This window comes from Melanerpes formicivorus, unplaced genomic scaffold, assembly GCF_026170545.1.
Source record: "Melanerpes formicivorus ecotype bairdi unplaced genomic scaffold, bMelFor1.0.p_v2 SCAF_60, whole genome shotgun sequence".
NCBI classification, from domain to species: Eukaryota; Metazoa; Chordata; class Aves; order Piciformes; family Picidae; genus Melanerpes; species Melanerpes formicivorus.
The window spans coordinates 4,422,115-4,434,037 of record NW_027142412.1 but is presented as its reverse complement, the minus strand read 5'-3'; the positions used below and the strand labels follow the sequence as shown (position 1 = coordinate 4,434,037).

Genomic DNA, 11,923 nt, shown 5'->3' with positions numbered 1-11,923 from the left:
CCAGGGATGGCGAGCCCAGGCAACCTATGCCAACCCCTCAGCGCTCTTTCAGTAAAGAAATTTTTTTTTCTAATGTCCAGTCTAAACCTCCCCTGGCACAACTCAAACCCATTTCCTCTCATCATGTCACTGGTCACTTGGGAGGAGAGATCAACACCAGCCTTACTCCAACCTCCTTTCAGGTAGTCATAGAGAGCAGTAAGATCTTACTGAAAGGGCTGGAACACCTCTGCTTTGAGGACGAACTGAGGAAGCTGGCGTTCTTTATCCTAGAGAAGACTCCAGAAGGACCTTAGAACTGCCTTCCAATACCTGAAGGCCGCAGAGGGCAACCAGCACCAGAACAAGAGGACACAGTCTCAAGCTGTGCCAGGGGAGGTTTAGGCTGGATGTTAGGAAGAAATTCTTCACAGAAAGTGATTTGCCATTGGAATGTGCTGCCCAGAGAGGTGGTAGAGTCACCATCACTGGAGGTGTTTAAGAGGAGACTGGATGAGGCACTTGGTGCCATGGTTTAGTTGATTAGATGTTGTTGGGTGATAGGTTGAACTCGATGATCTTGAAGGTCTTTTCCAACCTGGTTAATTCTATTTTATTCTTTTTTTTTTTTCTTTTTTTTTTCTTTTTTTTTTTTTTTCCTGAGGGTGTCTAGGAATAGGATAAGGGGGAATGCTTTGAAGCTGAGAGTAGGTTTAGAGTGGGCCTTAGAAAGAAGTTCTTCAGCGCGAGGGTGCTGGGACTCTGGAACACATTGCCCAGGGAGGTTGTGGATGCCTCCTCCCCGGGGGTTTCAAGGCCAGGTTGGATGAGACCCTGAGCAGCCGAGTCTAGTTGAGAGATGTCCCTGCCCATGGTGGGGGAGGTTGGAGCAGATAATCTCTAAAGTCGATTCTAACCTACACCATTCGCTGATTATTATTAAGCGCTGTTGGCACCGCTGCGGGTGCGTGGCACTGCCCGCGGGTGCCGTGGTGCCCGCAGCCCGTGCAGCGGGCAGGGTGTGGGGGCTGCGTGTGTCTGCAGCCCGGCCGCGCCAGCGTTGCTTTCTCACGGCCAGGCTGCGTCCGGGCCGCTCCGCTGGGGCTCCGCCGCGCTGCCGTTTCTGGCGGGATGCAGTGAGATGCCTTTTCAGTTTTAGAACGACACCCGAAACCGCGGCGTGCGGCGATGGCGCCTGGCCACCCGCGAAGCCGCGGAAAGCGCTGCTCGGGAGAAGCCCTTTGGCGTGCACTCGCGGCCCCACCGCGCCCACGCAGAGCGGCTGTGCGCGGGCGGCAGCTGCACAGGGCCGTTTTGTAGCCTTCTTCCCCGCGCCCCAGGAGATGCGGTCGCGCTGCACCTGCGCGGGACCCCAGCCTGGCACAGGACGAGCGCAGAGCCGCAGAGCGGCTGGCCTCAGGGAGAGCCGAGGGGCTGGTGGCTCCGGCCCTCCCTCCTCTGGGTGGACAGCGCGGGACAGGGTGCGGGAGGGCAGAGGGGAGAGCGAGACCGAGACCGAGACGTGGGTTGCTGTAAGGCGGGAGAGTGGAGGGGGAGGTGTGGGGGTGTCCCCGGCCGCTTCCTGGCCGCTGGCGGGGCGGCCCTGCATGTGCAGGGGGCTTCGCAGAGCCGCTGCGCCGGCCCCGTAGGGAGCATCGGTAGCCCAAACCCGTCGGTGCCAAACGAAAAGTGAAGAGCAGCGCGGCCGCGCTGCAGCAGGTTGGGATGTTGGTCTCTATCCTTTCCTGTCACATGGCTGGTAATAGGATCCCTCATCTGCCACTCGGCACCTCGCCGGGGCGCAGTTACAGGACACATGCTGTAGGGCCTCCGCTTCCCGCACTTCGCGCTCTTCTCTGCCGTCCGTGACCACCTCGCCCCCGGAGCGCCGGGGCCGCCGCCTGCCAGCGCGGTGCGGTGCGGCCCGGCGGCCGCTGCCCATGGAGCCCCCCGCCCTCGCCGCCGTCTTGGCCTTCTCGGGGCTGGCGCTGAGCTGCTGCCGGGAGCCCGCTCTCTCCGGTGAGTGCCGCGCCGCGGGGCGCCGGGAGTGGGGCGCGTCTGGGGCTGCTCGCCGGTCCCCTCGCAGGGCTGAGGGGTGGGCACTCACTCCCCGAACTGCGCAGAATGCCCAGCCGGCGCGCAGCGGCTGCGAAAGGGTTCCGCCGCCCGGCAGCACCCCTTCGACAGCCCTTCCTGCTCGCCAGGTCGGTGCCGGGCTCGGAGCAGCTCCTGCAAACGTGACGCGGGTATTTTCGGGGCTGTTGGCAGCGTGGGTATTCTAATATCTCTCTATGCTTGCTGAGCTGAATGCTCAGAAAACTGCGTGAAAGCGTGAGGCAAACGGGTAAGCATTATCAAACGAGTTTGGTAGCTGCATCTGCAGAGGCGTCTGCAGGCAGTGTGAGGGTGGGTGCAGCCAGTGGCAGCAGGGCAGAGTCGGGGCTGCAGAACCAAGAGTTTGGAGGGTGGCCGTCTCGCTTGAATGCGGCATGCTGCCCCGGTTCCCTGTCAAGCACAGACTCCTCTGACTGTTCTGATTCTTACTCAGCCAAGGACTCTGGAAAGCCTGAAGCTTTTCTACCTGCAGTTACAACTGCTTTGCAAAAGATCTGAGGTGGCCGTTCCTGATAATTAAGTGTCACAGCCATCAGATGCATTGTCCTCTTGGATACATATTGCATAGTCTAACTGTTGCTATTCCTTATAACATAGAATTTGCTCTACTTCTTTTGCCATGAACAGATGCTTGCTGATCAAGCTTTTGTAGATGCGTTTAATTAGATTTGGAGAGTACCGACGTAGACTTTCTTGCGGGGGGGGGGAAGTGCCTTTGAGCAGAAAGAGAATGCAAAAGGTGAACTTCACAACTTCTCAGTAGTTACCTGAAGTGAGTAAAATACGAGAGTGTTTTCAGATAAGCCTGTTGAGAGCTACCTAGACTAGAACATAGCTAGGCCAGTCTGTCTGCTCCTAGTACCAATAGGACATGTTTGGTGCTCACAGTAGTTAATCCTTTGCTTAAGCTGAAGAACATCTTCTTGTAAGGTTTCTGAGCAGAACTGCAGACAGAACTGTGACCATGTCCCTTGCAGCAGGCTGCATGATAGCAAATGAAGGATATATCCAAGGGAAAACGTTTGGCGCATAGGCTGTTGAGAGGATTGTGTTTATGCACCTGCACTTCCTTCCTCTAGCCAACTTCTGTGTGCAGTGGCAACCACTAAAGGATAGGGAGATGCCTGAGCACAAGCAGCTGGGGCAGGGGAAGGGAGGAAGAATATATGATGTCTCTTCATGAAGGGGTAACAAAGCATAATGGATTAAGGAAGTACTGTCACCTGTGTGTCTTCTGCTAAAGACTCTGGAAACAGTGCAAAGCTACCTTTCAAGGACCTGTAATTTGTATTGATTAGCAGTTGCTAATCTGCACAAACCATACCTCAGGATCTTCTTGACCCTTAGTCCCACAGGACTGAAATGGGATCACATATACCAGACAGGTAGAAAAAGTATCAGTCAGACACTTCAGCGTATCATGCTTGTACATGCATAGAATGTAACTCACGAATGAGTTATGTGAATGGTTTAATCAGGATGGAGCCAAAGTAGAAGGGAGGCAGGGATTACATGCCACCAGCTTCCAAATTTGCCTTCTTTGTCATGTCACACCGCAATGGCTGTGCAATTGACCGCTGCCTCCATGCACACAGTGCTTGTGGCCCGTCCTGATAAAACTTACGAAGGGATTCAAATTTCCCTGCTTAACAGTGGAGCAAGAGTTTGAAAACTCACTAATAAAGCAATCAAATGGGTGTATTAAGGGACTGGATTCTGATGTGGCCACATCATTCAGTTTTCCTTCCAGTGATAAAAACGTCACGAGACAGGCATGTTTGTGTCTTGCAGCTGAGATCAGCCAGCAGCTGCAAAGCTGTGGTTAATATAACATGTTTGTATTGTATGAATGAAAAGAAAAAAGGTACAAAATAGATACTTGTAAGCATTAGAAATAGTGGTGACCAACTCTCAAGCTCCTTGGCTAATTTGCCTGCCTCCAACACATTCCAGAAAGGGTCTGGCCGGTCAGATAGCATTTACCTTTTTTTTTTTTTTTTTTTTTTTTTTCTTTTTTTTTCCCCCGTCTCTTTCTTCTTCTTTTTTCTTTTTCTTTTTTTTTTTTTTTTTGTAACAGCAACCACAACAAATGAAAAAGCCACAAAAAACACCCCCACCAAAAAGACCTAACTCAGAAACATTCCATTCTCTCTCCACCAAAAAAAAACCCCAAACCGAACCACCAAAAAAACCTAAACTAAACCCAAAAGGGAAGAGTGATGAAGAAGTGTTTGCATTGAAAGTTAGTAATCAAAGTTTCACAAGAATAGCAAGTTCCCATATGTAAAACTTACACACTACCAGGGAGCACAAGTGTAGGACTCCACATGTCTGTACAGTCCCAGGAATGCACATTCTTACAGGAATGCTTAAGACAGATGCTTAAGTCGAGGTTTGATCAAATGTCAGGTGAGTGTTCACTGTGGCTACTGTCTGGTTTGGACCAACACTAAACAAGGCTCTAGTTCTGATTAGCAAAAATGTTTGCGTTTGAGGACTTGAATGATGTGCTTGTGTCCGTGTGGATATGTCGAATGAGAGATGATTTTTACTACACACAGAGTGCCCACACACTGCAAGAGAAATGGTGAGCTAACCTCGAGCCCTCATACCATCACATCGGAATTTGGCTGATTTGCCAAATGGGGAGTTATTTTGCAGTGATTTTGAAAGTTGCAGTTTTCAACAAAGGTTATTCTTTCCATTGGTTTTGGGGGTTGTTTGTTTTGTTTTCCCCTTAAGTTTATATCAATTGTGTTGTCACTTTTTCTGCAGTTACAGTGTAGACATGATGGTTCTGATGAGGACTTATGCATAAATTGGAGTAGTATTGAAATATAAAAGTACTACAGTGTTTTGTTTTTTTTTCATTTGAGTAGGTCTAAACCAGCCTTTTACTTGCCAAATGCATGTATTTTGTATCATAATATAATCTGGAAGGAGGGTTTTTCCTGGCCAATCCTGTTGCAGTATGCAAATGGCCCGATGGTTCAATGAGTAAAACTGCATCTTCAAAGAAAACCAGCACACTGCTAAAAATATTTTTAATAATGACCACAGAAGCCATATTTGTGCCTTTGATCTTCTGAAGCTTCTTCTGGTTTTAATCAGCGTTCCCCACATGAAGAACTGTGGCAACCTATGATAATAGAATCCCTATTCACATCCATAGGGAAACAAAAATGTTCTCATCTGATGAAGGTAATTTGGTGTTCTGCCCCTTCCATCCGTGGGCCCCTGCTTCTGTTACTGCTGGGGTATCTTGGCATCGGTTAAGTGGTTTCTGTCCTTTCCTCTATGCATTACTCTCTCATTGAAGTGTTTCTGCTGTCTAATTATACCCTTTCAATCAAATTAAAGACTGCAGCATCTGGTTAGTGCCTGTAACTGTTGCCATCTGCACCTAGATGCAGTGCTTTCATTTAAGGAGGAGTGCTTAAATCACAATCTCTAGCAAGAACTAGAACAATTTAGATCGAAAGGAAATTACTCCAAACTCTTCTTAGAACACTATGCAAGCACATGCATCAAGCAGCTGATGCCCAGTCATTGAACCTGGGACCTTTGCTTAAGCACTTCTCTGGCTTCTGAAAGGCTGTAAGGAAAAACAAGTGAGAACTGAGCAAGCAGTTACAACATGCAAATTTGAGGAACCTTTATTTCTTCCATTAACCTTACAGAACCTTTTATGTTCTGGCTATCACTATCACACTACTGTACTGAAACCCAAGATTTAAATAGCAGCCACTTTCATTTAGCTTTTTTATTTATCTGCAGGTTTTCAGAAGAAAACCTTTCTTCTTGTTGCGCAGTCGCTGGGAGGATAATTTCTGTCCCGGGTAGGCTAGTTTCTGTTTGATATATGTTGGCAACCTTTAATCCACTCTCCAAGTAGCTTCCAGAATTTAAAACAAACAAAGCAAATAACTATGTTTTGTTACTGAAATAGTAACAAATTTGTTATTCTGTGTTCTCAATCTCAAAAGCTACATGCTTGCCCCAAATTTACAAGAGTACTCTAAGAATTCGTTTGAACCATCCTGAAACCTCCATCTCTTCAATCTGCAATTTGTGATGTCACTAAATGTCTGCAAAAATACAGATCTCAAAGAATGCTCAGAAGATTCGTAAGATTTCTCACTTGTCAGCCAGAAAAGGAAGAGTGTTTGAGAAGGAGATAGCTGTTTTCTTTGCTTCTCATCTCATTTGTGCAGGAAGGACTGTATTATTTCTGTCTGTGGTAATGTGGCATGAAAAGAGAATTTCTCAGGTAAATGGGCCTCTTGCTATGAAGGACTTCAGAGATTTAAACCAGTATTTGGAAGTCCATCCTAGAAAATCACTGGAATACAGCCACTGAAATATCAGTGGTTTAGTCATCAGTGCTTCATTCAGTAAAAAAGTCAGACCATGATTTTCTGCACTACCTTAATATTTCAGATTACCCTAAAGTGGCGTCCATGTGGATCACAGGCAGCCACACAGTCCCAACGTAACGCATAAATGATCATTGTAAGGTCCCTACATCGAAGAAGAAACCAAGACAGATGGAAAGAATTTCTACTACAGCTGCTGTTTGATCTCCCAAATGTTGATCTGGCTCTAATAAAACTAATTGTGAACCTGTATCACACACTGAGCAGTCAGAGTGGACAGCCATCCCCATTCTGCTTTTTCTTTACAGCAGTTGCCACTCAATACAGATCTAGTCACACAATTAATTTTAAAAACTAATTTTTCTGTCAGCCATGACACCTGATCTGTTGCAAATAAACCAGCCCTGACCTCATGCCACTGTGCGTGTCCTGTCATTACCTTGAACGGGGCCGACTGGAACCCTCCAGCTTTCCGTGACTAGAACCACCGCAGTGGTTCTGTCTCCGATTAATTCTGCTTGCAGACATCCACACGTAACAGTAGAAGCAACAGGGTCGTTGGGCAGTTCATGGAGTGAAATCATCACAGACACTGAGTTTTAATTGTGGATTTGACACAAAGCCTCTAATTCAGACTCTGTCTGAGACCCATGTGAGTTAAGATGTTAGAAATATGAGAGGGTTGGAAACTTCAAGAGTTGAATGGTCACAGCTTTCTCTGTGTCCTTTCTAACACCCTAGTGATTTACCATAGATTTAGAGTTGACAGGATAGTTGAAACTGAGCCTTGGGGACACGAACAGAAGCCACGTGCCATCTGTCAAGCACAGTGGCACTCTGATGCCTTCTAGGAAGCTGTCAGCTTTAGGGCCTCTTCTCCCCTTGTCATTGCCACCCAGAGGGCTTGGACATGGTGCAAGTTCTGTCATAGTATACCATATTATTGAAACTTCACAGAATAAGGCTTTCTGAAATTCACTGAACTGGTGTTAATTCCCTTTAGTCACTGCTGGAATGTTAGAGTCCAAGTGAAGGGCTTCATGGCCTAAAGGTAACCACCAACCTAAAGGTATCAACCAACATGAGGCAGTTGGACCCAGTGGGTACCATAAAGGTGGTAGTAATTTTGTATTCTCCCCCCCCCCCCCCCCACCCTTCTACACGATCATAAGCTGCCCAAGAGAAATAAGGTCATTTGAGTAAGCCCATGAGTTCTATCAGTAGTGTTGTTTCCACTCTGTCTCATGCACCCAAACCTGAGTGACTCTTCTAAAGCTCACCCTTTCTCAGAATTATTGCACCAGTGGTGTAAGATGAAAAGAAGAGTGGAAGTTCAAACCTCTTCTTATCCAGAATCTCTTTGGACTTTTGTCTTTAAAGTGCAGCCTATGGACTTGAAATGGAGAGGACAGTAGTTACTGTGTATGTGAAGCATTCAATTTGCACTTTCAACACACTAGGAATGTTAATTCTGTAGTGAAATTGCTAAGGTAGCGTCTTGGCAGTCATGCAGCAAAATATGGCAAAGCCACTAAGTGTGATAAATAGAAGAATTCAGCTACTTACAGCCAAGGTATTCAATATGCTGAGAGGTCTGTATCCATGTTGCTAGTAATTTTATAGAGAATGGTGCAAAATGTTTCTCATGGTCTTAAAGCTGATAGTTCAAGGTAAAAGTCTCTAGGACTGAGGAACTGACTTTTAAATGCCACTATTTACTTGAAGAGGTTGTACTCCAACACCATGGCAACACTATTACTAATCAGTATGAAATGAAAATTTCTACCAAATTCCTTGTAACACAAAAAGATAATTTTTAATTTGGTAAGAGCTGCTAAATTCCATTAAAAACAGTTTTAATTTCAGTTTTTCTGGGATAATCAAAGATTTTATGTGATATTTCACTACCTCTCCCCTTTCTGCATCTAGAAGCTAACACAGTCAGGGTAGCCTCATTCTCACTGTAACTCTGCTGGCACATTTTTGCCAAATCTCTTGGTACTGCAGAAGAATACAGGAGGCACTGTTACAGCTACCTTTTGTCCTGGGAACACAAAGCTACTGCTCAGAGAGGGAAGAGAGCTCTAACTCTTCTTTTTGTGCAATGATCTCCTTTAAGTACTAGTGAAGTTTGAAGAAAACCTATTAAAAACAAACCAACCCCCCAAAAAAACAGCTGACATGAAAGTGAAGAGCAGTTGCTACTGCAAGTTAAAGCATGGCCCAGCCTTAGCAGATCCTACAATGGGCTGATGATAAATTCAGTTTAGTCTGTGTGCCAGATTCCATTCAGGTATTGCAGCATTCCTCACGTTGCTGGGGAGATGTTCCTGCACACCGCTTCTCATCAGAAGTGAGAAGCAAAAGAAGTCCTAGCACTAAGCTGAAGGAGACAGCTTCTCTGGGTGTGTTTATCACGTCTCACAACTGCTTCTTTGTAATGTACGCTATTTTGTTTAGCCAGTTTAAGTTTTCCTCTTTTCTGCCAAATTCATCAGCCTATAGTTTTCAACGATCACCTCAAAAAATTAACCACAAAGCCAGAGAGGTATTGAAGGAAGCTGCAGCACTGTGGTGACTTTACTGTTTTTCATATGTCTATGCAAGTATCTGTAGCAGCCTGAATACTGTAAAACTCAGATTTACATTTCTGAGGCAATGTCTGTAGCCCACCTGCATGGCTAAAGCAGTCAGATAAATTATAGTGAGGAGGAGCACTGACTCAAAGCTTGGGTTTGTGTAGATAGCTTTCTGTCCATGGATCGTAGTAGTGTACATTAATGGCTCTGCAGACAACTTCTATGTGCCTTCAGCAACAGAATTCCATTTAATAGAAACTTTAACTTGCCTAGGCATGAAATTGTGCAGTCAAGGCAAAAAAAAATCAGCTTTCATCTGCTGTGTAATAGAACTGTGAAATAATCATTATAATTGCACCATTCTGACACTTGTGGGCCCAGAGTAAACTAATTTCAAAGGCATGGTTTTAATAATGCATTTTCCCTTCTTCCCCAGTATTTCTAAATACAAAAAAGCTGTTAATACCAGGGTTGAGCTGAGGGGAGGTGGTTGCTGTTTTGTTGTTAGTTTTTTTTCTCTTCCAACTGCAGCCACAGAGGTTTTTGTGGCCTTGTTTTGTAAGGTACATCTCACGAGGGACACCTGGGATCAGCATACTTCACTTAAGAGCACTCTCCTTTTCCCTCAGGGCAGTAAAACTTTTGTGTAGCTGTTACATGGTTTCTACAGAGAATATTATCAGACAAAACAGAAGGTTGCACAGCCCATAGGAGGAAACATTTGTGACTTTCCCCAGTAGTGCCACTCAGTACAAAGAAGCATTTACAGCAGTTTTAATGCTGTCATGGGCTGTTGTATTTCAATACTATTTTAAAACAAATGCACGGATGATAAATGTTCCTAAATAGAAAGGTGTTTTCTATGGTGCACTAATTATCATGACTACTTCTGAAAGATAATCACAGATTCACAGAACTGTTGAGATTGGAACTGACCTCTGGATGTCATCTTGTTCAAGTCCTCTGCTTAAGCACCATCGCCTAGAGCAGGTTGCTCAGGACCACATCCAGAGGGTTGTTTGGTTTTGGTTTTTTTTATGTCTCCCAGGATGGAGATTCCACAACCTCTCTGGGCAAGCTGTTCCTATGCTTTGTCATCCTCACAGTTTGTAATCAGCAATGTTTTGTGTTTTCACATGTGAATACTTCTTTGCTCAGGTGTTGTTAGTAAGACACAGCAAAGTCAGGCAACGTGAGATTTGTACTTTAGCAGGGGATAAAACATTGAATGACTAGACGCATCGTTCTCCGCTTTGATTTCTAACTTGCCGAGCGTTAGGAAGCTAGGAAAACAAAACATGAATGGGAGAAAAATCTGAACAGGGCAGAAGAATACTGATACAGAAGAACACCTGTAAGTTTTAACCTGAAAACATAGATGCTTTAGTAGCAAATCATGGTGTCAGGATTGTATTCTACCAAAGGAGGTCCCTTTCTAAGGCAATTCAGGCCAGAGAAAGAAATGCTTAATAATTTTTCCTCAATCAAGTTGTAAGTGTTTTCAAGATCCATGCCTACAAGCTTCTGCTTTCATAAAGTACTCAGTAAAAATTAACAAGTTAGATTCATCCTAATGAGTAATACACAAGTGCAATTCAGGAAATATTCAGAAAGTGCATGCTAATTGTATCAACCACTCTTCAGACATAACTGTGTTACACATTGTTTAGTAAAGTAATGAAATCATATCTCTTCAATAGATGTTTGACTAAGAGAAAACTGAAATCCCAGCCAGCATCCTTAGGTGCTGAACAATCCGATAAGCATTAGTGAAAGGGAACCTGGGCTCCGGGGGATGAGGTGGCAGGTGAGGGGACAACAGCCAAACACTGAACCTATAGACATTCTTTCTCTTTTTCAATTTCCATTTCTTCCCAGAATGTTACACTGCAAATGGGGCTGACTATCGTGGCACTCAGAACCAGACCTCCCAGTATGCAGGGAAGCCTTGTCTGTTTTGGAATGAGACCTTTGAGCATCCTTATAATACTTTGAAATATCCCAATGGGGAGGGAGGGCTTGGAGAACATAACTACTGCAGGTAAGAAATACCTCATTGCTACTAACATTGCCTGTAAACTTAACATTTCTTTAAATAGTTGACACAAAATTAGGAATCTTCCTATCATACAGTAAGGAATGTCAGAACCATAGATATCTAAGAAGTCTTATCCTGTAATCAGTACCCTGGGTCTCCAAACACTGTTAATGGAGTAACCTTTTCTATGCAACTCTTACCCCAAGTCCATATCATATCCAAGCTATAATCTGGCATGACAGAGAAAGACTACAGATTACTTAAAGAATTCATCTAAGTCACAGGTACAGGACTACTGGTGAATGTCTGTAGGAATCTCTGAAATATTAGGGCTTGTATCCTTACCCACAAGTCACGTTCTGTCATGTGTTACATGCCAAATTCTGGGCTGATGAAAGTTAGTAACTAAAAGTTCACAGTGAGCATGAGCTGCTCAGTGACCTAGAGTTGTCCTTTGAATTCTATGATACTATGAATTCAGAATCTCAACTCTCAGTGGTTATTACAGCAGTTTCAACCAGGCCACTTTCATTTGCTTGCCTTCTAGAAAAGTCCTCCATCACTATGGATAGAACTCAGAATGAAACTTAAGTAAGACCTTCCAAATTTAAGAGCCAGATGAGAAGCTAAGTTCAGAGATGTTTAGGCTCTGCAGGCTTTTTCCTGCTTTGCAACATTTATGCAGGGAATTCTGCCTTTGCAGGACTGACCGTTTAAGTTTTTATGTCCATCTATAATTACTGTGGGAATAGGTAGATGTGATAGATACGTTCCTTAAGCAGTGATAATCACCACCTCATCTAGGATGCATATAAAGTTGAGTGGTGTCACTTACT

At 44.9% G+C, this 11,923-nt stretch overlaps 1 protein-coding gene and 1 long non-coding RNA gene across 4 annotated transcripts in view; both read left to right on the top strand.

The window, feature by feature from the left end:
* Positions 1-1,576: 1,576 nt before the first annotated feature.
* The window catches only part of KREMEN1 (kringle containing transmembrane protein 1), a 35,917-nt gene continuing 25,570 nt past the window's right edge, over positions 1,577-11,923 (top strand). Inside the window, exons 1-2 of one of the 3 annotated variants that reach the window (XM_068161959.1) lie at positions 1,577-1,998; positions 10,928-11,090. In XM_068161959.1, coding sequence (XP_068018060.1) covers positions 1,920-1,998; positions 10,928-11,090 — 242 coding nt within the window. In that variant the 5' untranslated portion in view covers positions 1,577-1,919. Of the gene's footprint in view, positions 1,999-2,195; positions 2,324-10,927; positions 11,091-11,923 lie in introns of those variants that run through there. The other 2 variants (XM_068161958.1, XM_068161960.1) reach the window with 2 other exon arrangements.
* On the top strand, positions 4,516-6,883 carry LOC137453036 (uncharacterized). Its single transcript, XR_010990223.1, has 3 exons — positions 4,516-5,295; positions 5,872-5,933; positions 6,535-6,883. It is a non-coding gene; the product is annotated as an uncharacterized lncRNA (long non-coding RNA).